Here is a 27494-nt window from a genome sequence, read left to right as displayed (position 1 = left end):
ATGACAAACTATCTATTACACACAATAGTGTTTCACAAGCTTTTAAGGTTTGTTGTCTCTGGATGAAATGACTTGAAATACTGGTGTCTATCTAGAGAGTGAGAGATGATGCTGAAGATACATCACTGTACACTTGAATGACTCACTCTAAAAGTATGTGTAATCGTGTGCTCTCAGGTTAAACCGCAAATGATGCCGGCCTGCCTGGCATACCTAATAACTTTGCATGGCACAATTTTGATGCTTCAGAGAGAGTCCAAAACGGTTGCCACCTAGTTGTTTCCTTTGTCCAGCCGCTGTCAGATGGCTCTGGCATCTGTGGTTCCAGGACCAATGCCTGGTTCCAACAGCTCGCCTGTGCGCCTGATGTGTTGCTTGAGTGGTGCCTTTGTTGGAGGAAGTCTCTAGTGTTCTTGACTTCTGTGTGAAGAACTGTTTTCCTGGCATCATTCACCTCCATACACTCACTGGTTCGGTCATACATGAGCACCACAAATTGCTCCAGCAGGAACATTTATCCTTCACTTACTTTACTTGGCATGCATGATAGGAGTTCACTAATGTTTACCAGGCAGTCTTCTTTCCTCTGCCAGTGAACGCAGATACAGTGTCACACCCGGCAAAAGCACGAAAGATTTTAATTCCCACCAAAGGAGGTGTTATTTCACTTATTTCTTTTCTAATTTTTCTCCTTTTTCCCTTGAATACATAGGACCACAATTACTGTACCTACGTGCTGTCTACATATCTGACTAAAGTATTCAATCAATCAATCAATCAATCAATCAATCAATGCATTATAATGACTTTTCATTTCATTTCAGCAATACTTTTGTTAGAATATTGGTTACTGCATCAACTTTACTTGTATTAATATGGGCCATTTAGCGATCAAAATTCAATACATACATTTGATTTTGTGGCAATTTAAGTCACATTTGTCCAGCTTGGTACACCTTTTAAAGGAGTTTTAAATGAGTAATAATTCCTCCATTATTGTGTAACCTTTATTTGTGTTGTTGAAATGTTACAATTAAGTCACGAAATGCTTACAGTGGCTTTTCTCTGATTGTCTAAAGGCAGGCCTTGCAAAATCCAGACGGTGTCTGATGAGAAAATTACATGCATGACTCCGAGACAACCAAAGAGCATGACAACAACCTATCCCGGTGAGAACACTCCCTGTCTTTCTCTTTCTCTGCCGTTGTCTTTGTATGTGACATTGTACATTCCATTCCATATGATCTGTCTCCAAGCTTTGTTCAATGTTAACTTAAATCTCAAGATTGGTCACAAGTTCAACAAACAAATGTCACAAACCTTGACTGAATGGCAGAAGAATCTCAGGCGTCTGCCATTGTAAAGTATCTCTGAACAGGTTGTGCAAACACATGTACCCATCGCTTCTTATCACAATTCATAAAGAGTAGGTGACTTTGATGTTATTACTATCAGGATGAGATAATGTACCATGTCATTGTGATAAGAATACTTCATTATTTTAAAGTATAGCATTATGCAAAATACTGCCTCACTAAGCCCTGTGAAAACAGCACAGTCTACTTCTTCTACTACTGCATCAAAGTGTCTGTCATCACGATCCAGATTATTCAGCAGAGTGGTGTGTTTAACAATTCATTCTTTTACTGAGTATTAAAACATAAATATACTAGTTTTGCATTTGCAAGTTTGGTTCTTTTTTCTTCAAGTGTCAATTAACTTTTGATCTGCTGTTGTTGCTGTTGTCTGCTGTAGAAATGTACTGTATAATATTAATCACATTAACCCATTGTCAGCTGCTTGTTTGTAGGTTGGTTATTTTTGCAATTTGATATGCAACAATGTGGTTAAATTAAAACAAGACAATCTTCCTTGTGCCTTCACTCTGCTTACCCTACCACTTTATCTAAATTTGCATACAGGCGGCAGGGGGTTGAAGGTGGAGGTCTTTAATGACACAAGACCAGGGTCACTGGCTGACATACAGTCCTACAACGAGAACACAACTGGATACTGGATGGCATGGATTGACTCCATGCCTCACTACTTCCCACCATTCGATCTGTTTACCACTCGCTCGTCAGGCTTCTTTGTGCCTCCAACAACTGACAATTATACCCTGTATCTAAACTGCGATGACCGCTGTGACCTCTACTTCAGCAACAGCAGCCGGCCAGAGGACAAGGTAATTAGGCATTGTCACCAGTACAATAGAATCAAAGTCAATACTAGAATCAAAATCACTGAGGTCTACAACCAAAACATGCCAATGTTATCTTCTGTGTAAAGATATTAGCCATGTCAAAAACATATATACTCTGACAAAATTACCATAAGCCATACCATACCATACCATAAAAAATGTAAGCCATTTCTTTTCTTTCTTTCTTTCTTTTAATTTCTTTCTTTCTTTCTTTGTGGTGGTTAACACCACCATATTTCATTGATATTGAGTGAAATAATAGTTTTTTAGTTAGGCTAGAGAAACTTTAGTTTTATTACTCTGGAATTTTAGTTATCACATGCACTTATTCATTTTGTAGTTACAGTACATAATATTTCACAAAATCTATTTCAGGTCAAGGTTGCTTTCCAGACTCGTTATGTGAATAGCTACTTTTCCCAGGATTCCCAAAAGACTAAAACCATGTTTCTGGAGAAAGGAAAGGCGTGAGTAGAGGACTTTTACTCAACTTGTGTAACCAACAGTATAGGCAACAGTTAGCCAATAGTATTTTTATACACTTGAAAAAATATGATACGAAAAGTAGTACGACTGTATTAGAGATTGATGAGAATATTACGATTTTTCCAGACGTGTATTGTGTGTATTAAGTAAAAAAAATAAAAATAAACAAATATCTTTCTTAGCTACTACATGGAAATCCTGATGCAAGAGTATGGTGGACATGCCTACATCGACATGGCTGTCTTCCGAGGAACAAGTGCCTTCACAGAGGATCAGACAGATGATGCTATCAATGAGCAGCAGTACATTGTGGCAGATTATGACGTGTACAACGAGAAACAAGTATGTAATCCTATTGTAACCTAATAGTGTACGTGTTCAGGCCTAAAGAATGATTTTCACAGTAGAACTAGTCCCAGTGTTTCTCACCACTTCCAGTGTATAAAACTGATATATCTCCTTATTTATTTATTTATTTTATTTTTTCAAAAGACAAAAAGCAGCATGATCGTGCATTGTTTGCATGATCAGCAGTTTTTGCTAATTTTATGCAAGTATAAAAATCAGGAAGATTTAGGTGTTCATTCCCATTCAGCAGTATGCAGTACGAGTACGGGACTACCTTAGTGAAACCAGCATACATTATATTAGAAGCTGTCTCTTTCCTGGCCATTGCTCAACAACATATGCCTGATTTATACGGAAGGGCAACACACACAGGCTGCACAGCGCGGCAGCACAGTATCGACGCGCGTGAAGTGCCGCCCACAGGACGCGGCGCGCTGCCACGCGGCTGCCACATTTGTAGTAACTGCGCATCGGAGCACCGGTGAGGTGTGAAGTTGAACGCGCAGTGTGGGATATGTCAATTGAAAATAATGGGGGTGTCTGACTGTTTTGTCACGTGCCGTTTGCAGCCTGTTTGTGTTGCCCTTTAGTTGCATACCAGTGTCTCCTATTTAAAAAAGGAAAGAAAAAAGAAAGTACTGTGAGCGTGGGGATCAAGTATTTTCGATGCGCAACACGGCGCGCAAGCAAATATAAATCAGACAATGCTCTTATACTAACATGACCTGACGAAGATGTAACTGAAACATCGAAACGTTGTCACTTTTCACTTGCACCCTGTTATTAAACTAAGGGCCTAAATTGTCTGAGCTGCTCCAGTGCCTCCTTTTCGCAAATACTCTTATACGCTCTGTACTCTCTACTCCACATGTGTCAGCAATGTCACCTATAACCTTTGCGTCTCTTCTTTCACCATTGTCCAGGTTGTCAGCTTCGCGTCCTGGCCTGCCTCTGCTGCTCCAGTCAGTGAGGTCCAGAAGGTCACCGTGAACAGCAACTGTGCTAGCCATCTCTGCGGAAGCACATACTTCAGCCTGGGCTACGGGGGCACAAAGACTGGTAAAGCCTTCTGTCATCATACTCATAAATACGATCAATGATAACCTGAGCACACGTGCTTGCGTGCTTGCGTGCGTGCGTGCGTGCGTGCGTGCGTGCGTGCGTGCGTGCGTGTCCATGAAATATATGCCAACCCAGAGCCTGGATTAGGTGAATGACTACACAACAAACAGCACTATGGTGCATTTAGTACTTTTGGAAAATATGTTTATTTTTCTTATCTCATTATTGATGTACTGTAAGTATTTCTCATCATGCATTATTATTATTATAATGATTATTGAACCATTTATTGATTATGAACCATAATAATGGTATATGTATTAGCTACTCCCACAGAGTAGCTCTAACCCTCTTTATGGGTGCTCAGGACACTGGCTCCCACATAACAAACCTGCTTTGTCTTATACAGGACCCATCCCCGTCACAGCCACAGCAGACATGGTAGAGGCAGCTTTGAATGATCTCTGGTCCATTAAGCCGGACACAGTACAGGTCACTAAAGACACTTCACACTTCAATGTGACGTTCAACTCTCTAAGGGGTAGGTGACACAATTTAAACACTTAAAGTCTATTTTCCAAAATCACATTATGTGTTATTATCTTATCATTATTGTAGATCCAGGACCCCCAAAACCCACAATGTTTTTTTTTTTAAGATTTATTTTTGGGGCTTTTTATGCCTTTATTGATAGGGAACAGTAGTCAGACATGAAAGGAGGAGAGAGATGGGGAGTGACACGCGACAAAGGCCGTCAGGCTCGGGAGTCGAACCCGTGGCACGCCGTCCGGGCGGCCCGGCAGCCCAGGTGCCCAGACGGCCGAACTAACCGTCCAGGCCCAAATACTCACAATTAGACTACCCATAGTTCATATTTGCCAATTAAAAAATGTCCAGTTTTTTGCCCAGGCCATCAGGGTACCCAACTTTGATAGGGTCCCACAAAGATTTCCATGGGAGTTGGGTTGGAACACAGTGAATGATAGGTGTTAGTAGACACGTATATGAACGTGAATGTGAAGAAACCATTACTAAGCGTTTATTTTGTAGATGGGTAATTTTTTTTTTTGCTAACTTTCCCTAACTAACATTTTTTGTGTGCATTGACTACAGGTGATTTTGAGCCTCTTCAGTATGAGGTTTTTGGATCTGACACCAACATCACTGTCATGGAGGTGACCAAAGGCAAAGGCAACATGGCTACCTTCACTCTGCTCTGGGGTGGAGTACCTACAAAGCCCATCGCCTTCAATGCATCTCAGTCTGAGGTCTGTTCTCTTGAATAAAAGGTTTAATATTAATTAGCATGTGCATAATGGAAGTAGATGAAGCATAAACAAAAGACACTAAATATCAAGTGATAAAGTGGTAAGATGAGAGAGACTACATTCTGATAGATCACAGGTTTGATTTCTGTAAAAGCCAATGTGTCTTGTCAAAAATCTCCCTGAATAAATGTGATACTAGACAGTAAATGTTTTTGTGGGAACAGGTGCAATCCGCTCTGGAGGACATGTTAAAGGCTGAGTGCCCCAGTGGAATTACGGCAGAGGAGAGCTCTAATGTCAAATACTCCAGAGACTTTGAAGACGACGAATCTCGGGAACAGGTGGGAACTGGACTATTTACCAATGACTCGGGGGCCACTGCTATGGGAAACCATGCATGCAGGTGGACAAGGTGGTCTTTGTGGATGCAAACCCATAAAAAGAAATATGGCTGACTCTCACTCTTCTAGGAAAATATATGTATTTGGCAGGTAGTTTATAATGGAATATTATTGTTGCTGTTATCTCACCAAGTGATCTCATGGGAAGCCATTGTGTTTAGACTTTGACTTCTCACTATGTTCTGACGTCTTGTACCCAACTGACCATTAGTACAACGGTGATAATCGAGGGAAACCTGTGATGGATACAGAGGCTTTCTGTGGCCTTTGGTCACTGAAGAATCCTGAGGTCCTTTTCAAGGAAGATTATACCACCGAATCTGGTAGCGATTACGGAGCGATTTCATTGCAGCAGTATTCGATGGTAAGATATATTGTCCTGACTTATTTGGCCCTTTTCCGTCTGCAGAGATGGGTAGCATTAGATAGATTTTTAAATGTATGATGGTAATGATAAGAATCTGAAACATTCTTCAATTATTTTCTTTCCAGCTTTGTTTTGCATACAAAGGAGCATTGAATGATGGAATTAGGATCAAATTCACTTACCTCACCAACCAGGGCCAAACTATTACAGAGACAACAACAATTCTACAACAATTCAACAAAGAGCACAAGTAAGTGATCATTCACTATGATTTCAATATGCCAACTTAACCCAAAGTGAAGTGAGTATAAGCACTTCAATGCCCTTTAAGGGGCCGTGCACCCAGAAAGCAGGCCAGTGCTTTTGTGACATGCATTTTTATGGTGCTGGAGGAGTGCTCCTATTCCTAGCACCGAGCATTGTGTTTCAGTGCTCTCAACGTTGCCCTGGACGCCTCAAGTAGAAAATAGTTAAACTTTTGTAGAAGAGTGGTGCTCATCAATGTCGCTTTCCAATGCATAGGGTTGGAGAGACACACCAACAAGCGCCACAAGGTGTCTTGGTCAGTGCAGGTGTACTGCTTATTCTTCTGATAGGAATGGATCATGTGTAGTGTGTACATAATTGCTCCCTACTACATATGGGTCAACAACTTTGTTTTATGTTTAATATATGTCTGGCCTGTGTTCATGGCCAACACCAAATCACATTGTGGAACCAGTGATAATGAACCAACTAGGTACAGTACTAGGACTAGGCACTTAAATGTGTCTCTTTGTTGACAGCTGGAGCTACAAGTGTGTTGACCTGCTGAGTTCACTGGAGACAGCTCAATTCATTGGAAGCAGACACAAGTTGTTGGAACTCTATCTGGAAAAAGATGACTCTGGTGCAGATTTCTTTGTTGATGCCATTCAGCTCGGAAACAGCCGCACCACGTGGGATGAAAATGGTAATATACTTTAGTTTTGGTTCTCTTTTCAAAATCAAATGTAATATTGTTGGAGAAGTACTGGATAAATGAACATGTTTAAAACAAAATAATGTATGTTTTGATACCTTTCTTTGATTAATATTGGGGTTGCCTATTTCATTATGTAACTGAATAACATGTTTTCTGCATTACATTCATGCATACTGATGATTGATTGAATAGAATCAGACCATCTTAAGTTTATTTACTCAATGAAATGCATCCAGCTTTTTGAAGGTACCTTTAAGGTTCAAGGTTCAAGTTTATTTAGTGTCCCCGAAGGGCAAATTGTGTTGCAAATAACAAATAAAGTAAGTAAAAGTATGTAAGTAAGTGTGCAAATAGAGACAGGGACAAAGGAATGTTTGTTACCTCTCAGCAGTAGTGACCTTGCACAATATACAGTACAAATGGTTTATTGATTTCTTTCCTTGTGTTCTTTCTCATAGGTGTCGTACAAAAGAGAAAGCCCCAGCCCTTTGGAAGCTCTGGTCGTTTCTTTGAGAGCATCACTGTGCATAAGTCAGACACATCCCAGGTCATCTATGAGATCACAGCCACACCCCAAGACTGTGCCTTTGGGTTTCCTCTGCTAGACATTGGCTTTCTACAGGTAACTGATCCTTTGAATCGTCTCAATTGTGTAAATATACTCTGTAAAAACAATCTCTGTAAATAATTGTTTAAATACACAACTTTGTGTCATCATAATTGTGTAGAATACAGCATATTATATTGTATTCAGAGATACTTAACTAGTAAATGTATGTGCGTTCACATCTACTGTATATGGGAAGCAGAATTGGCCAAATTCAATGTTGATGTGAAATGAGATATGCTTATTGAAGTGCATATTCAATAATGTGCCTACATGCCACTGGTATGTTTTACTACAAGGCATTGGTGAAGAGAAGGGCCATATTCGGAAGGCAACCTGTGTAGTAGCCTAACTTCCAGCACAGGCAGGCACCAATATGATCTGATTCACCCCTGGGCCTGTATGACGTGTGTAGGTGATTTGCCTAACAGATTGCACTGGTAGCATCACCCTCAGGGGATCTTTCCGCTTGTTAGCGTATTCTATACAGCATGTCCTTAATGTCTATGATTCTGCCAAACACAGGTGGAGTTATTGTTTTAATGGAATACCAAAATGATTGATTGCCGAGTCACTCTTGTTGGCCCATGTTATAGCCTTTCCAACGGCTTTAAATGGTTGAGAATTACATACTACTGTATGTGCATCTTTGTTTCTGTGCTATGTTGACAATCCATGTGTTGTAAAACAAAAAAAACTGCACACATTATTGTTAGTGAATGTCATATATTTTGTACTAATGCTGCCAACTCACATTTCTGTACTTGATAAATAAGATAGATATAAGATCATTCTGTGATATATATAATATGATAATAAACAACCAAAACAGTGCCAGCTAATAGTACGTGTGCTGCTTTTGAACACCTTCCCCAGATGGCAACACAGGGAACACTCAGTAACTTTGTAACGTGTCCCACTCTTTTTCTCTGTGAATAAGATGTCAAACCACACCGAGGACATGGCAGAGTATACGGAGGGAGCAGCAACTCTCACTGTCACTCGCCAGGACAGGGCGACCCCGCCCCTGACTGGATCCTTTGATGTGGAGATTTATGGAGGACGCGCTGAAGGTATTGTAGATGTGAGAGGCTGCTGTGCCACACTTGGTGATTTGCATCAGCTGTTCCAGAGATAAAATCAACTAAGCTCCGACTGACGCATGCATGCTCGACCCTTGAAAGCGTTTATTTATATTTATTATTACATCATGTTCGTTAACGTGATGCTAACAGAGTATTGTCACAACCGAAATAATTATTTTGACTTCTACACGTGTTCTTATTAAATGAGAATGTGGTTACGGCTGTAGAAGCAAGTATAGCGAGTGACCAGTGTCCTTTGTCAGGTCTGTCGGTGGACATCGGTGAGGATGACCTAAAGTATGCCCTGGAGGGCATCCCAGGCATGGGACAAGTGACGGTCGATAATGTAGGGAGCTGCAGACGCCCGAAATGGAGGGTCAAGTGGCTCACCGTACCTGGAGACCAGCCTCTCATGCAGGTCAGACTCTAATCTCTCAAGACAGATTCTTATTTGTTTATTTTTTCTTTTTTACTGATAGGCTACATGTTATACTATCATTATGATATGTTAATAATAATAATATCTCAAACTTATATAGCGCTTTCCTGAGTACCCAAAGACGCTTTACATGAGGGGGCTTTACAGAGGTAACAACACAAATAAAAACAACTTTATTAGAAAAAAAGAAATAAACATTAAAAGCTATAAAAACATTAAAAGACAGTGAAAAGGGTTAGCTCGGGAAGGCAATGTTGAAAATGTGGGCCCTGAGGGCGGTTTTTGAAGGTTTGTTGTGTTGTGTTTCCGTTCGATGGATATAATAACATGTAATAAAACATTAGGGGACATTATCTGCACTTAAATAGACAGCAAATGTCGGTAAGAAGTTGCTTTTCACTCTTACAGATCGATTTCTCATCTGTTGTGGGCAACAACCCTAGCATGGAAGCCAAAGAGAGAAAGCAGGGAGGGATGTTCATACGAAGTGTGACAGGAGATTTCTTACGTGTGTGGGAACCCAAACCTCAGGTACTGAATGTTTTAAAGCTATTGTTTCCATGCATATCCATCCATTCCATTGTCTATCCAGTACATCTCCTTTCATGTCTGGTCTGTGGTCTAGTAGCTAAAGGTTTCATGTTTGCATTTGACTAAAGTGCTTTGTGTGTGCAAGCGATAGGAGTAAGCAGACATGCAGAGTCCTCTGTTCTCCTAATGACATAACTCTGACAGTAGTAATATCACACGCCTTTGTATTGCAAAACCCTTTCACAATGCATATCCAGTTTATTTTTTTAGTGAGCCTTCAATGAACTATACATTTGGCATAAGTGTCTACATGTTGCAATGCTGTCTGCAGGTGGAGGTTCATATTAATGGCATTCCATCTAAGTGTTCTGGAAACTGTGGCTTTGAGTGGAAGGAAGAGAGGACTCCCGTTGTAACTGGAATCACTCCATCCCAAGGTACCTTATTGAGACATCGTTGGTTCTTTCAGCAAATTCTAATTTAATTTACAATAAATTATTAGAAAAAGAATAACTGAAAAAAGAATAATGGTAAATATTTGTAAAATGTGGATAATTTTTTTTGTGGATACAATTAAAGACATGGGATATTGTTGGAATGGATTAATGTGACTGACTGGATATTTCAGGGTCACATGGTCTGCAGACTCTTCTGACCATAATGGGAACTGGATTCAGCAACGAAAATGCCTCTGTCATGGTGGGACCCGCAAGATGTGAAGTTCAGCACTTCAACTGTAAGTGAAAGTAGTTGCCAAGGTGGAATAGTGAACTGTTTCATTTGCATGTGTCTATTGCCATTCATCATTCACTGATAATATGAGTCTCATACTCTCATATTATGAGAGTATGAGGCATGAGGTATCAACTATACAGTACCACCACTGCTCACCAAAATAAATAATTGTAAAGTTTTACTAAAGACTTTGACCAAATCCTTTACAATTGCCTTATTGGCCTTTTTTACAGTACAGTATGTTACAGTATTGTAAATGCACAATAATATCGTGCAATCACCCTAATAAATAATCCACTTACAAGCACAACGTACAGTACTGTAAATGCTGAAATTTGCTGTTTACTTAGTTTCCACTGTTAACAAAGTGTTAACATGATTTTGTTTATTTTCTTTAAGACATTTTTGTTTTCGTTTTCTGTTCTGTTCAGTGACCACTCAGGTGTGCAGATTGACCAATGCTAGCACTGGCACTTATCCAGTGTCTGTCACCTTCCCATCCCTGGGCCACGCCCGCTATTCTGGGGGAAATGTCCTCAACTTCACCTACCAGCTGATTGTGTCTGGGTTCTCGCCCAGCTCTGGGAGCGTGGCAGGTACTGTACCATATGCACCCAAAAAAACATCATTGACCAAAGTCAGTCAATAGTAAAAGATATTATACATTGTGTTTCCTTTTGTTCTGCCCGTGCAGGAGGAACACTGCTGACAGTAACAGGGTTTAGCTTCAGCCAGGATGCTACTGTTATGATTGGCAGTCAGGAATGTACTGTGGTTCATGAAAGTGACAGTGAACTGGAATGCAGGACCCCAGCTGTAAGTAATACAAAACTAAATGTATATATTGTACATACACTGTACATATACAGTATATACTGTGCAAAACTACTGTACTGGAAGAAAAATGTCTGTCAAGCGAGTTGTATTGTTTATATACAGTAAGTAGTTTAAGCAAAGAAAGTGTCTTATTAAATTAAGTATTTTATTGCCTGATTAGCTTACCATATGGACTAATGAACAGAGCATCATGAACCTGTACTAACAGGGGAAACATACTCAGGTGGTTGTACTAGGTAGATACAGTACCAGGCAGGCCCACCGACAGGAATTATATGATTGGGGGGACAACATTTACGCACGCACGCACGCACACACATAGGCTTCTCTGCCCTGAAAGTTTAAGAATATTTGTATTTTTTATTTATTAGTAATGCTTATTTATATTTTCTTTTCAGGGAACTGCAGGATCCGAGACAGTCACAGTTACAGTTGGAACAATGACTGAGACACCATCCAGCTCCTTCACCTATGATGAAGCTGTTACACCACTAATCACAAGCATGAGTCCACACACCACCACTGTGACTGGTGAGTGCAGAACAGCCTTTTACAATGACATCCTAAAATTCACATTAGGAAAACAAAGATCTGAGCTCCAACTAACAGAACTGTAGGCTATGTGGGAATTATTATTTCACAGCGTTAGATCAATAGATACGTCAAAGTTTCAACACTAAAGGCAACATATGTTTCTTGAATTACATTCTAATCTGTGGGTTTGTGACATGCATTTGTTACACTGAAAACCATTCAGCCATTATGACTGAGATGCGTAAACTGAGAGGATGTTCTTTTGAGCAAGAAAAAGCAGCTTGGATTATTACGCTCTTTGATGTAGCTACTGTACATGTATTGTAAAGCGTCCAACCTAATGCAGTAGGACTATTCTCTCCAAAGGTCAATTGAAATCTAATATCAAGGATTGACAGGATGACAAAATCCATTGTCCACCTGGACCACCTGGAATATAACTCCATTGTAGATGAAAACAAGATAATTCAATATTGGTTCACTTTATGTTCAGTTAATGCACACTGATGTTCCCCAGCCTATTTCTCTTACAAAGCCAGTTAGTCAAAGACCAATTGTCACCATGTTATCTTTCATAAACACTGGGGAAAGAATTTTTCTTCTGCATTTACAATTCTCTATGAACGTACAATCGTATATATTATCTCTTTAGTGTGTAATTACATATATGTCCAACCAGAAGAGTAGCATTTACATGTAGTAGAGAACATGTTCTCCATGCGACTGTAATGTTGACCTGCTGGTTTCGCCTCGAAACTGAGCTGGAGACTGAAAACAAAATCATGCGTGTCATGTTTCCTAATTACAGTGTGGCTCTCCCAAGACAAACGAAATGACAAAATAAATACTTTAGCTATTGTACAGTATGGGTGGCATTTGAAAAGCATTGAATACACTTGACACCTCAATGGCAGGAACTTCATCATAGAAACAGGCTGATGATAGATTTAATGACATTTGGTTTTGTTTTGTTTGTCTGTTCTCTAGGACACAGAATCCTCACCATCTTGGGTTCAAACTTCGGCAGCCAAGCCAACGACAGTGTCGTGTTTGTCGGCAGCAAGAAATGTCCCACAGTGGTTTGGACAACTTCTAATGTCACATGTAGTCTTCCTATGCTTCCACCTGGCATGTATGACGTGGATGTGCAAGTCGGCAACAGTGGTTACCCTAGGACAAGGTACTATAAACCTCACAAAACTGGTGGGAAGGTTTAGACTCTATAGGCCTACTAGACATATACTAGTCATGTAGCTGAAGCACAATGGCCTCCAATCATATGTTGCCCCAGCCAATCGACACACTCAGTAACTGCACTGATTGTTTCAAATTGAACAATGAAGAAAATGTGTTGTTATTATACAACATATAAATTCAGTGCATTACAAACAATAGGGAGTTCCAAATCGACTGTGTTATAACACTGGTTCTAAAGCATCCTGGTGGTTCTGGTTATTTCCCCAATGATAATGGAATTAACAAAAAACAATATTTACTTTTCATTTTCTTTTCATGTCAACCAATAACTGAAAAGTGACACATTTGTTTTCACTTTCACAGTAGCCATTGTAGTAGTGTGCAATTGTTCCATTGTTAATTCTTTTTTAATTTCTATATGAACTAGAAAATAGAGATGAATGTTTCCTTCAGTGATAAAAAATTAAAACACATCTTTCCTGCCATTTCATCCATAGCAGTGGTGTGAATGCCACCATCAAATACATCCTAGAGATCTACAGCATTTCTCCCGTGTTGGCCTCCCTGCTGGGAGGAAGTAGAGTGACCGTCGATGGTTCTGGCTTCAGCACAGACACCTCAGACAACAAAGTCACCATTGGTAAGCAGCATGATCCAGATCTATTTGTCAAGTAATTGTCCCCTGGTCACATAAACCTGTCAGGCTTATCGACATGAACACCTAGCATCACTATTCTGGCCATGTAATAATAGGCAAACATTTGGCAAAAATAAAACATCTACAAGCTCACAATGTGTCGCATTGCAACACAGTGTAAGCTTGTACATCAGCTATTTTCGGTAAAGAGATTTAGTGTGGAGGGAAAAAGGGATGGGTCCAAGTACAGACCCCCTACTCAATGAAGTACGGTATAGGGCATAGGCCTATACTGTGTAGGGTTTAATTTGTTAATATTCATATAAAGTAGGCCCAAATTACTCCAATATTAATATATGCACCAGCAACTCTTATCTAGCCTAATCATCATCAACAGCCACAACCTTTTTTACCAGCTATACAAGTTTTAGAATTGAACAAGTGGTTGGCGCCTGGCAAACGTGGCTGGTAGAGTAGATAAACTTACCAGACATGGATGCAGTTACGTTTTGCCTGGTGGCGGCTGCTTATTTCCCACCCTGAGTCCACAGGAATGGAACATGAGGCAGGTTATGTCAAGGCAATATTATAAACCGCTCTAGGTATTCTATATGAGCTCATGAATCTCGGGTGGGGTTTCTACAGGAGGCGCAGAGTGTGAGGTGATGACTGCCTCGGAGAGTGAGCTGCAATGTGTCATCCAGTCAGAGGAGAAGACCCACGAAGTCACCAACCAAGGCTCCGATCATGGTAGGTGTCATTGTTCACCTGTCACACCACAATGCACTTGCCGTAAGCGACGTGATTGACCTGTGACATACAGCATGTAGTTGAGTGCACATTTGTTACTTTTCAACAGCCTGTGTTGTGACAGGTAGTGACAGGTAGTTATTTGTGACAGGTAGTTATTTGTGTAGCAGCTTTGAAGTGTACTTAAAATGTGTCTAGTAGCCAACTTAATTTGTGAATGTTTTCACCTAGTGCCACTGCTCACGTGTCAATCATCATGTAGGAATACAATACCCTCTTTCATGTGTGTGTTAATCTGTATCTATGACCGTCTCTCTGTCTGCGTGCGTGCGTGCGTGCGTGCGTGTGTGCGTGTGTGTGTGTGTGTGTGTGTGTGTGTGTGTGAGCGCAGATCTTGGAGACGGCTATGCCTGGAGTCCTGTATCACTGACTGCGTCTGTTGGAGACACCGTGTTTTGGCGTTGGGAGGCCCCAGCCTTCCAGGATGTGGCCTACAGGGTATTCAGTGTGTCACTCCCCAGTGATACCACGTACGAAGGGGGACCTTTTAACAGCGGAGACTCCAAGACGCCTGAAGGTACTCGGGTCGATACAATTTGTAGATAGCAAATTCTGTAAAAGTGTAAATTAATTTATTTTTGATGGAACCGGACTCACCAGTCTGTCAGTAGGACAGATGTGATGAGTGTGTGTTTGTACATCCCAATATAACAATATAACAAACTTGTTGCTGTTTTCTTTGTGCATTGTATATCTTTCCTTTAGGCTTTTTCAGCTATCGTTTCACTGCTCCTGGGGTGTACTATTACAGCAGTGGCTACATAAATGCGGCCAACAGGATGCTGCAGGGGGTTGTGAAGGTCAAGCCCTTGGAAGAGAGCAGCAACAAAGTCTCTGTCAGTGTGGGAGGCATGGAAGCCAAACACATGTCTGGTGGTAAATATGTGCTGTATTATTCAAATAAACAGTGTTCTTACTATTGAATAAATTGCCATCATATAGCCAACATGGAGGGATAGAGAGTTCGGAGATCTGCCATTTTTATGCAGGTGGTGTAGGAATGTTGGGGCCCGGGGGTCCAGGGGGAATGTATATCTCCATTCTATCGACAGAGATAAGATTAAAAACAAGAAAGCATTTGTGTCATTCTTCCCCCCGCAGATGTACAAGCGTTGGCAGATGTACAAGATCACAGCGTGTCACTTTGTGCCGCGATACGAGCTTGTACATCTTATCTTATGGGGGCTCCCTCGCACACAACATTTTGCGATGGTGGTCCGCGGCCATATGTATATTTATCAAATTGTATCAATTCACGAAAAACTTGTGAGTGGCAGAAGTTTACAAAACAAAACATCTTCTGTGTCTGATTCTGATGTTATTTATTTCCAACGTAGGTCCACATCGGGGTAGAAGGGCAGCCTCGGAGTGCGTTGCCTCGGTGTCTGGGTGCATCCAGCCCGCCAACCAGACCTCCGACATCCTCTCCGTCAGCTTCTCCTCCTGTGCCACGCCCATGGTCCACTCCATCTCCCCCAACCAGGGAACCACACATCAGGTCATCACCTTGCAGGGAATGGGCTTCAGCAGCACAGCCTGTGCCAATGAGGTTAGAGGCATTTTAATTGCTCTAAATGACTTACTGAATGAATTCCTGATAGATATGTTTTCCATCTTCTTACGTTTGTGGATATGTTTTTATCATGTGTTAACTAAAATTGTAAGACTATTAATGTAAGGGATATTGTCTCATTAAAATAATGTTTAATCATTGTATATTCCGATAGCAATCATTGCTATAAAGCGTTTGTTCATAGTTCCAGCTCTGTAGTAAACAGAAAATACATTTTCAGGTCAGGATACCAATTTGATCCAATCAGAAGAGAGAACTCATACGGGTTACAGGATTTAAAACGAGCAGACAATATTGAAACTGGAACACTATAAAATTGAAGCTGATAAATCATCTTTTCTCTCTCTTTTTTTTTTACTAAGGAAATGTAGTGGTGGAAACAGAGAGACCCCTGTTAGTGCACAAACACTTATAGCAATGATTACTATCTGAATAAAGTTTTAACAACCCCCCCCAGATTTTTCCCTCTATGCAAATAAACTGCAAATGAAATGTAACTGTTCTGTACAGGTCACAGTTGGAGGTCTGCCCTGCCACACCATCAATAGCACAACGACAGAGATCAACTGTATGCTGAGCCCAGACAGCGGTGCACCCGTTGGCATCGCCCATCTCGTGGAGCTCCGAGTCAACAACCTGGGCAGCGCCATCGTTGCTGTGGCGGCCAACTTTGGCCGTCGCTTTGTGGTTCTCCCCGTGGTGGACTCAGTGGTGCCCCCTGTCGGCAGCCCCACCGGCCACACCAGGCTTCTGATCAGCGGCTCCGGCTTCTCGGAGGGCCTGGTGTCAGTGGCCGGCGTGCTCTGCACCGTCCTGTCAGTCAACTACACCCACATCACCTGTGACACTGCTCCCTCCCAGTCACACACGGGCGATGTCATTTTCCAGACGGTCACCGGCATCCAAGCCTCATGCCACTCAAGCTGCTCCTTCCAGTATTCTTCCTCTGTCACCCCGACAGTCACCGGAATTTCCCCCAACACCATTGAAGGCAGCAGCACTGCTGTGATAATCTCTGGAACAGGTTTCGGCACGCAGATCGGCCACGTGGTGGCTTTCGCTGGCCCCTGGGAGCTGGAGGTCACCGCTGTCACTGACGCAAACGTTACCTTGTGGGTCGGCGCTCTGCCCGCCGGGGACCACCAGGTTCAAGTGGTGGTGAGGACAAAAGGCCTGGCATCCGGCTCCGCTACCCTGAACAGCCTCGCCCAGGCAAGCCGCAGCCCGGCCGCAGGCAGCACGGCGGGTGGCACACCTCTGGTCCTCACAGGGAACGGCTTCGCCCCAGGGAACACCAGTGTGATGGTGGGCAGCTCACTTTGCAATATCCTGGAGGTAACCCCAGGTATGCTGCGCTGCTTGACCCCGCCCGGGGATGAGGGCCTTGTGGTGGTTATGGTCCAGGTCTACTCTGTGGAGTATGAACCTTTGAACTTCACCTACTCCCAGGCCCTGACTCCTAATGTCAACTCCGTCACACCCGACAATGGTAAGCAAGGATCTGTAGATTGCTATAATGATCATCACACTCGTTGGTCTAGTTCTAGACTTCTAGTCCCTTACCGTACCTGCTCTTCTCGTCTGTATTTATAGGTCCAAGTGGTTCAGTGATCACAATAACTGGAGCAGGGTTTGGCACAGATGCCCAAAACATTTGGGTGACCATCAACCAGGTGCCCTGCAATGTGTCCTCAATCACGGACACAGAGGTCCAGTGCATCGTGGGTGAAAACCCAGGTGGATCATACCCAGTAGTCCTCGGTCACCAGGTCAAGGGCCTTGCACAGTCTGAGGCCGTCTTCACCTACCAGTTGCTTCTCACTGAGGTCCAGCCCAACCAGGGTAAGAAGTCGGTAGTTATTATAGTTAACAGTCAATATGGCAATGTTAGTATAGGCAGACATAGTGTAATCAAGTGGGATGCTTGATTTCATACTTGTGTGTAGTGAGCGACGCTTTTCACCTCATGATGATAAGAACGTCATCATACATCACATTCCGTGCTCAGCCAATCAGCTGCGCACATTCAGTGCTTAACCCATTCAGGCCTGACGTCAAAATTTAAAAAATCATGACAATTCTCGGAAAGATTTGAGGCACATTTTAACGATTTTTCAAAAATAGCAGACCTACAAGCTCAATATAATAGCTAAAACATAATGTATGTAACCACCAAAAGGGGTTCCCACTCAAAATGGGTTAAACGGACAGACAGACGGACAGACAAAGCTGTGCATAGGAGTGGCTAGCGCCGCTCAAAAACTGGGTTTATTTAGCATGCAATCCGGAGTGTTCGTATAATGGGTGAGTGTATAAAATGGACCATCAGAGTTAAACTCACAATCCAGATTTTTCTTTGTAAGGGTGACATACAATACATTTCTAATAGTGTTCTAGCACAAATTCTGTAATGGTGATGCTAATGTCCAGAGACGCGGTACATAAAGTGTCTCCTGTGTGATATAGGGGGCTTCGGTGGCGGTGCTCGGCTGACTGTCATGGGCTCTGGGTTTGATCCTCACTCCTCCACTGTGAGCATCTGTGGGGAGGAATGTGAGGTTGACAGAAATATGTCCACATCGGCACGTCTCTACTGTCAGTCTCCATTCAACAATGGTGAGTGTATCAGTGTTCAAGTTGTCACTTATTGATGAATGTACTAGTCTCCATTCAACAATGGAAAATAGCTACTCTATAAGTTCACGACACGTTGTGAGCTTTTACAGTAGATCTTCTTTGTTAAGTCTGCAACACCATCACAACTCTGCTGTCAGTCTTCATTCAACAATGGTGAGGATCATGTCAGTGTGATGAATGTACTGTTTTGCAGGACATAAAATTCAATGAATGTCTTGCATGATTGACACATGACATTTTAAGGGAATGATGAACAATTGAGAAAATGCATCTGTCTAGAACGTGTATTATTTTTCCACCCTTTCTCAGCATTAGTGCTATTTTCTCACCCTGCAGGTAACTACCTGTTTTAAAATGTCCAATTAGGGGGACTTGCCTTTTCTTTTTGTCCGGAAAGAAGGTATTCTTTTTACCAGTTTAATTTTAGGACTGACATTTTGAATCCAACCAGTCCTGTCATGGTGTGAACTGCTGAAGTATCTTTTATATATTCTGTGGAATGGTCTGAGCATGTCACATGGTGACCTTTCTCAACATTAGTGTTATTTTATCACCCTGCAGGTAACTAACTACCTGTTTTAAAATGTCCAATTAGGGGGAGTTGCCTTATCTTTTTGTCTGGAAAGAAGGTATTCTGTTTACCAGTTTATTTTTAGGACTGACATTTTGAATCCACAATTTACAATTTACAATTTAGGCATTTAGCAGACACTCTTAATCCAGAGCGACTTACATTTAAGCAAGAATCCAACCAGTCCTGTCATGGTGTGAACTTTAACTGCTGAAGTATCTTTTATATATTCTGTGGAATGTTCTGAGCATGTCAGATGGTGACAGACCCATGTGTTTCCCACGTTGTGCGTGAGTGGCTGTGGGTGTGGTTGTCGTTTTGTGTGTTTTGCGTGCTTGCATCTCATTTGTTTGTGTCTGTCTGTGTTGCGTCTGGTTTCCTCTCTGTCTCCAGGTGTTGAGTCAGAGGTGAGCTGTGAGGTAATGATCCATAACTGGCTCAGTGCTGCAAACCTATCAAATGGCTTCACTTACAAAACCTCACTAACCCCAGTGATCTCCGACGTGTCCCCACGCCGAGGAGGCACCGCTGGAGGCACCACACTCACAATCACTGGCTCAGGTTTCAGGTACGTTTTTCTTTTAGGAAAAGGCCATGCTGGTGACCACATAGTGTGCTTATGGCATAATGCAGCACGCCCAGATTATGGGCTAACGACTATTAATTAAATGCTCACTTTACTCCAGCACAATGTACTATTCTTTCTGGCTTACATTTTCTTTCTTTATGTGAGTCTCTTTTGTTGACAACCAATACAAAGGCAATACAAATATAATAAATATTAATAAATACAATACAAAGGCATTTCTCCTGACACATTTGGCGTGACCACATGTGGTGATTCAATCAAGACAGTTACGTATGCAAATAAAGTTTATTTCATAAAAGCATTGTAGGTCACAGCGCTCACACTAGTCGGTGCCTGAGATGAAGGTGATTAGATGAAACATGATTTAATTACAACGAATCTTGCCATTAAATTAAATACTGAAATACATGTTCTTCATATGAATGTAGTTCTAAACACTGTAAACACACTGAATTGGCTTTTTTAGATGAAGCTTGTAAGCACATATTTAAAAACATATATAATAATAATTGTCAAAAGTTAGTATACTGTAAATAAGGCATTACTTATCAGTGCAGAAAGAAGAAACCGTTTACAGCGTCATCCTCCCTCTAGAGTCTATTTCCTCTTCTCTACAACATTGTAACTCATGGCAGCACTTCGTTTGATTCTTCATTCATTCACTCTCTCGTTTTGCAGTACCAACAGTAATGACATCGACGTGACCATTGCGGGATCAGTCTGTGACATCCAGTCGACTAACAGCACACACATCATCTGTGTGACCAACGCTCAGCCCAGGTCCCAGAAAACCAAGGTCCGAGTTAGCATCGGAGACAGAGGGATCGCCAAGATGGTGAGAAACCAAGTCTTTACCCTTTTCTAATATATTTTGAAGGGGTTTCTAAATTAAATTTACATCAATATTGTCGACAAATATTATTCTGATTACTAATGTCAAAGCACACTGTACATTATACTTTGAATAACATTTGTTCCATTTGGTCTAAATATTTGGTTCTCTTCTCTCAGGACAATGCTGACTTCTTCTATATCGATGTGTGGTCATCGAGGTACACCTGGGGAGGACTGTCTCCTCCAGAGAGGGGCACGTTAGCTGTCATCACTAAAGGACAGTACATCCTATTGGACACCAACACCCCAGTGCTCAAATTGCTCCTCATTCAAGGTACAGTACCCAAACCACTTGTAACCACTCACTACACTACAGTCTCCAAGTGCATTAATAGCACCAGGATTTGTCTTGTACGGCAATGTCAATTATTGTCCAACATAGTGTGTGCATGTAAGGAAGATGGGACTCCATCTTACATGCACATGCACATGCACATGCACATGCACATGCACATGCACATGCACATGCACATGCACATGCACATGCACATGCACATGCACATGCACATGCACATGCACGCACGCACGCACAAGTACACCAGTTTCCATGTGTTACCTAGCCTTTCTTTGCGTTCAGGAGGGACATTGGTGTTTGATGAGGCGGATATCGAGCTACAGGCAGAGAACATCCTGATCACAGATGGTGGGCATCTCCAGATTGGCGAAGAGGGGGCGCCGTTCCAGCACAAAGCTATTATCACACTCCATGGAAACCTCCGCTCCCCAGAGCTCCCTGTCTATGGAACCAAGACTCTGGCCGTCAGGGAGGGAGTACTGGATCTGCATGGTATGGATATACACACACACTCTTTTCTTTTCTTTTCAAAATCTTTTTATTCAAGTTTTTGTGACAAGCCCAGGGGCAAGTATTAAACAGACATATCAAATATAAAAATTAAAAATAAAACTCAATCCCCTATCCCACCCACCCCCACCCACAATCCCAAGGATAGTCGGAAAAACAGTCAAAATGGATATACACACTCACACACAGGGTTCATATTTATTACCGTGCCCACGGCAATGTATGTCATTGTATTGTAATCGTCTGTTTATGTGTACTTCAGATAATGGCGTCAACTGTCATTTACCACAAAAAAGCATTATGTAACAGATCGTGAAAATTAACATGACCCAAATAGACTAGGAAAACCCCTGTCCTGTCCTGTGACATACTTAGATCATAGAGTCCTTGACGTGCCTGTCAAAATTGTGAACCTGTTTCTGTGTCCTGCAGGTTGTAATGTAACCTTATAGTTGGTTGCATGCTGTGTAGTGGTGCACCAAAATTGGTGTTGGTGTGCGACACAAGAGTTCAACTAAGTATAAATCAGGCTTTAGTAGTTGTTCAGTCCCCACCCATGTCGTCACCTTCTTAAAAGAATGGCATATGTCTAAGTTTTTAAGAAACTGAACCAAAACAAACTATAGGATATTTCTTAATCATTAAGAGGAAGAGAGGATTAAATGACTTGCCAATTTGGATTTTGACTTTTGACTAATTATAAACCTGACTTAGGCCAAATTAGTAGTGGAGTAACTGACTTAAAAAACGGAATAATTCTTTGCCCAAGTCACATTATGTCACTCTTGCGATACAGTATGATTTTACCAGAGGTGGTAAGTGTCACGAAGAGCTGATTTAGGCAAAAAGTATTATCCTCAAAACATGATGTAGGCCTTTATTTTAAGGAGGTGACAATGTCATAGTTATGAATGTGTTTCTCTTAAGGCATGTGTCTGCAGGGACATGCAACCATTAGCAATCCTTTCCAGTTCTCACCTGTCCGCAAGGTGCAAGTCATTGCTGTGAACATGTTTCTCCAGGTATCCCAGTTCCTGTTCCCTGGACCCACCTTGCTCAGACAGCCTCCAATGGGTCCACAACACTGACCCTGATGAAGGAGGTCACATGGAAGGCCGGCGATGAGATCGTCATCGCATCCACAGGCCATAGGTAAATTAACTAAACAATTGGACATGGTTAATTAATTAAATACCTCCAGGGAGGTTCGTTACTGTTTCAGCAGTAACATCATGACTGACCACATAGCACATTTTGACCACAGACAAAAGGCCCCCACAATCAATTTGTGGGGCGGCGATGGCGGTGTGACAGGATGGGAATCGCAAGGTTCCCAGTTCGAACCCGAGCTCCCCCAGAGTTAGTGTCGAAGTGTCCTTGAGCAAAACTCTGAACCCCTAATTGCTCATTTGCTCCCGATGTGCAGGTTGGTGCCTTGCATGGTTTCCTCCGGCATCGGTGTGTGAATGTGTGTGAATGGGTGAATGGAATGCACAATCTCTGTAAAGCGCCTTGGATGAAGGCGCTATATAAATGCACCATTTACCATTTATATTGATTGTACGTCATTAAGAACCTTTGTGGATACAAGCATGATGCATTTGTTCATAATACAGAAATTGTGTATTGGGTAATGACTTTTGTATTATGTGATGCATTTCTATTTGCGCGTTTATATCAACATTAAGGAAACAAGTTAGTAATTTGTGCTATAGAGATAAAACAACAACAATACAACAACCAGGCACCTTATGAAAACATCTAAGCTCAATACATATGGGAAATTGTGCAAAGAAACAAGAAAAAAGAAAAGAAAAAAGGAAGTGAAAATGTAATTCCTGAACGCACATTTTTCCAGGCACAGCCAGAGAGAGAATGAAGTGAGAAGGATCGCCTCTGTGTCGTCTGATGGAAGGACACTCACCCTCACTGAAGCGCTGGAGTACACTCACCTGGGGGTGTCTGTCACGCTGCCTGATGGCACCATGTTTGAGGGACGAGCAGAGGTGGGACTTCTCACCAGGAACATTGTGGTGCGAGGTTCTCAACACGAAGAATGGCAGGACCCGATTGAGGCCTGTCCTGATGGCTTCAACACAGGTATGGTACAACAACCAGTGTCTATAGCATATTTTGTGAAAGGGTTAATCCATGAACTGAGGCTTAGATTAACCCATTGGCCGATTCTACAAAGGCCTTCTAAATCAGTAGTTCTCAAACTCTTTCCGGCGGACTGCTATATCTCCTTTGTTCCTGTCGTGTGTTACATTTACATCTTCGTTCTTTCTGTGTGTTGTAGGTGAGTTTGCCACCCAGACCTGTTTCCAGGGAAGGTTTGGTGAGGAGACGGGCAGTGACCAGTTTGGAGGCTGCATCATGTTCCATGCACCCAGGCCCAATGAGAACCTGGCAATCGGAAGACTGGAATATATTGAGGTAAGAAATGGTTTCACACTTGAAATGCAAGAATTTGTAGAGCAAAATTGCATTAAAGCTGCAATTGAACATTATGAATGAGTATTGCCAAGCTTTAATAATGTTTTATCAGTCAAACTGTCTTTTTAAAAGTGATGTATGCTACTTGTGTTGGTGCTTATATCAACCGCACATTGCAAAAAGATGAACTCTTAACGGTTGTTTTTACCCTACAGCTATTCCACGCAGGCCAAGCTTTTAGGCTGGGTCGCTACCCCATCCACTGGCATCTGATGGGTGACATTAACTTCAAGTCCTACGTTCGGGGCTGTGCCATCCACCAGACCTATAACAGGGCCGTGACCATCCACAACACCCACCGCCTGCTGGTGGAGCACAACGTCATCTATAACATCATGGGTGGTGCTTTCTTTATCGAAGACGGCATCGAAACGGGCAACGTTCTGCAGTACAACCTGGCCGTGTTTGTCAGGCAGAGCACCAGCCTGCTGAATGACGACGTCACCCCGGCTGCCTACTGGGTCACCAACCCCAACAACATCATCCGCCACAACGCCGCTGCAGGTGGGACCCACTTTGGGTTTTGGTACCGCATGCACGAACACCCCGACGGTCCCTCCTATGACCCTAACATCTGCCAGCAGAAGGAACCCCTGGGGGAGTTCACCAACAACACAGTCCACTCCCAAGGCTGGTTCGGCATCTGGATCTTCCAGACGTATTTCCCAATGAGGGGTGGAGGCTGTCGCTTAACCACGCCCGAGCCGGCCGTCTTCCGAACGCTCACCGTGTGGAATTGCGAGAAGGGCGCCGAGTGGGTGAACGTGGGTGCCGTGCAGTTCAACGGCTTCGTCGCGGTCAACAACGAGAAGGCCGGCATCGAGGCAAAGCGCATCATACAAAGGACAGTGAGCGGGTTCGGGGAGGAAGGAGGGGCCGGCGTGTATAACTCCACCATGGTGGGACATGTAGACGAGCTGGGCTTGGGAGATGACTACTGTACACATCGGGGCATCATCACACCTTTCGATGACGGCATGAGTATCCACAACACAAAGTTCATCAACTTCGACCGCTCGTCCTGCGCAGCTATCGGCGTGACTGCGATCTCCGGGACTTGCTCGTTTGGCTGCGGCGGCTGGGCGGTGAGGTTCGGCGGTGTGCAGTACTTCAACACTCCTAACAAGGCCGCTTTCAGATGGGAACATGAGGTGCAGCTGATTGACACCGACGGCTCACTCACAGGTGAGTGATCATCAGGCTGTCATATTAGAACACTCCAACTTGGTCCTCATTTGGTTGCTTTACACCCCAGTCAGTATATTGTTATTAGTCTAATCATTCATACAAATTACAATTACAAATTAGGTAAGTCATGCATTTGGATTAGCTTAATGTTACTGAAGTCAACACATCTCAAAATATGTTGATAATAATAATGTTATAAAAATGGTGATGGAAGTCTTAAAACTTAAAACGCCTTAAACAATGAAAACGTAACTTGTGTAACTCGTTATTGGGAGGGAAGCTGTTCTACAATCAATTAACTTGTGTAACTCGTGAATGGCCTCCCATTCATGAGTTACACGAGTTACGTTTTCATTGTTTAATTGGGATTTTTTTCACCAAAAAAGTTAGTGAAATCTAGGCAGTCAACGGGGCATTGTGATGAATTAATTCCGCAGTCAAACTGTTAAAATATACCTGTAACATGACATGACAAAACAGCCTGTACAGTAAAATACTGAATGTTCATTTAAATCTGAAAGTGTGAAAAGGAACCGGCATGTGTCCAATTTTTGGTATGTGTATCACACCAAGACACCATAGATATTAAAACATATAGATGCCTCATTGGTCACTGCAGTTCGTTGGAACGACCTGTCTCCAACATGAGGAGGAAGTCTGCGTCGCTGCCACTCAAGTGACTACTGGCCAATCACAGCACGTATTTTCCGGGACTTCCATTTACATCTCCAAAGCAAGTGCCGCTGCATGGGAAAGAGGGAGTCGCGCCTCTGATTGGCCTACAGAACGCCCCCTTACGTACCTGGCCGCTTGGCAAACTTCCACTTTGCTTCCACTGTGCTTCGCATGGAATCTCGGATAAGCTTGCCTCCATGTTTCTTTCCCTCGAGATACAGACGCCGCAGAGCCGGAAGAGGCGTCTACCTTTATATGTCTATGTATCACATAATGTAGCTTACTGTTATGCTCTCATTTTCCTCCCCTTTCCAATAGGACACATCAACCACAAGGTGGTGCCAAAGAGCCAGTTGCTAGACCCAGCTCACTGTACTGAGAGTGCTGAGTGGAGCGTTGGTTACCCTGGTGCTGTGTGTGACGAGACAGTTGACTTCCACCGCCTAGCACTCAACAATCCATCACCGTCCTCACTGGAAAGCAAGGACATCATTCTGACTAACTCCCATGGTACAAAGTCCACACATTATCTATCTATCTATCTATCTATCTATCTATCTATCTATCTATCTATCTATCTATCTATCTATCTATCTATCTATCTATCTATCTATCTATCTATCTATCTATCAATCAATCAATCAATCAATCAATCAATCAATCAATCAATCAATCAATCAATCAATCAAAGCTGCTGCACCACGTCTCTGTCTGTCTGTACGTAATGTAATGCGACAAATTCGACACACCACACCCCACAGGGAGTGCAGTGCCCAGTGTCGAGTCGGTCAGACCCCCGGTTGTCCAGAACCACCACAAAAGGCCCCTGCCCAGAGTCCATATATGGCCTGTTCTCACATCACAACACTCCATATTTGGGCATGCCTGACACAGACCTCATATATGGGCATAAAAGGGACACGGACAGATGGGTGGAACGGGTACTCTGACATGGGTACAACGGGTATTGCATAGCCGGGTGCGGGTGGGGCATGGATCTCCAACTTCCATCGGTACCAACTCAGTGCTCTACAGCCGGGCACCAGTCTAGTCTAGACAGACATGGTGAAGGCCTTGTTTGAATCTTAGGTCGCATTCATACCAGAGAGCTTTGCTGCGATTAAAACGAATCCTGCTGCGCATTGTCAGAAAGTGCGCTTCGTTTGGCAGGTGTGAAGGCTCATTCGAATCCTAATGCGCCGCAAATAACCGCATTTTACTCCGCCCAAAAACGTGGGTTTCGCTTCGCTTCGAATCGCACTTGACTACGATTCGGTGCAGGTGTGAATGCAATCCGCAGTAAATAAAGGAAATGAAGCAAACATAATGTGGCGGGTGAGGAGCTGAACACAGTTGGAGACAGAGAAGGCATATTTTACGCAGCGCAAAGATGTCCCGTTACTGTGGATAGACGTGAATGAGGAGACTGAAGCCCTGATCGAAATGAGGACGTGTACATTAATCAATTGCTTAAGAAAACACATAAAAACACTGCAGTGTATTATAGCCTACATAATATTCTGTCTGTCTGTGCGTGCCGTAAACATGGAGTGCT

The 27494-nt window shown here is 42.6% G+C and overlaps 1 protein-coding gene across 1 annotated transcript in view; it reads left to right on the top strand.

Annotated features, from left to right (window-relative positions):
* The window catches only part of pkhd1l1.1 (PKHD1 like 1, tandem duplicate 1), a 48973-nt gene that overhangs the window by 6574 nt on the left and 14905 nt on the right, over positions 1–27494 (top strand). Inside the window, exons 13-50 of the mRNA XM_083777745.1 lie at positions 1080–1169; positions 1923–2185; positions 2579–2670; positions 2872–3031; positions 3961–4096; positions 4509–4640; positions 5213–5367; positions 5592–5708; positions 5980–6132; positions 6261–6385; positions 6921–7087; positions 7558–7721; positions 8647–8779; positions 9055–9209; positions 9639–9761; positions 10093–10198; positions 10390–10497; positions 10928–11092; positions 11191–11312; positions 11732–11864; positions 12855–13047; positions 13562–13704; positions 14347–14451; positions 14843–15028; positions 15217–15387; positions 15849–16060; positions 16595–17573; positions 17678–17926; positions 18551–18700; positions 19686–19860; positions 20560–20716; positions 20893–21049; positions 21353–21562; positions 22603–22732; positions 23439–23680; positions 23880–24016; positions 24232–25261; positions 26258–26449. Of these exons, the coding sequence (XP_083633871.1) occupies positions 1080–1169; positions 1923–2185; positions 2579–2670; positions 2872–3031; positions 3961–4096; positions 4509–4640; positions 5213–5367; positions 5592–5708; positions 5980–6132; positions 6261–6385; positions 6921–7087; positions 7558–7721; positions 8647–8779; positions 9055–9209; positions 9639–9761; positions 10093–10198; positions 10390–10497; positions 10928–11092; positions 11191–11312; positions 11732–11864; positions 12855–13047; positions 13562–13704; positions 14347–14451; positions 14843–15028; positions 15217–15387; positions 15849–16060; positions 16595–17573; positions 17678–17926; positions 18551–18700; positions 19686–19860; positions 20560–20716; positions 20893–21049; positions 21353–21562; positions 22603–22732; positions 23439–23680; positions 23880–24016; positions 24232–25261; positions 26258–26449 (7617 nt within the window). The remainder of the gene's footprint in view (positions 1–1079; positions 1170–1922; positions 2186–2578; positions 2671–2871; positions 3032–3960; positions 4097–4508; positions 4641–5212; positions 5368–5591; positions 5709–5979; positions 6133–6260; positions 6386–6920; positions 7088–7557; positions 7722–8646; positions 8780–9054; positions 9210–9638; positions 9762–10092; positions 10199–10389; positions 10498–10927; positions 11093–11190; positions 11313–11731; positions 11865–12854; positions 13048–13561; positions 13705–14346; positions 14452–14842; positions 15029–15216; positions 15388–15848; positions 16061–16594; positions 17574–17677; positions 17927–18550; positions 18701–19685; positions 19861–20559; positions 20717–20892; positions 21050–21352; positions 21563–22602; positions 22733–23438; positions 23681–23879; positions 24017–24231; positions 25262–26257; positions 26450–27494) is intronic.

Source organism: Protomyctophum parallelum, assembly GCF_964188405.1.
Source record: "Protomyctophum parallelum genome assembly, chromosome: 1".
NCBI classification, from domain to species: Eukaryota; Metazoa; Chordata; class Actinopteri; order Myctophiformes; family Myctophidae; genus Protomyctophum; species Protomyctophum parallelum.
This window is presented reverse-complemented; position numbering and strand designations above follow the sequence as displayed.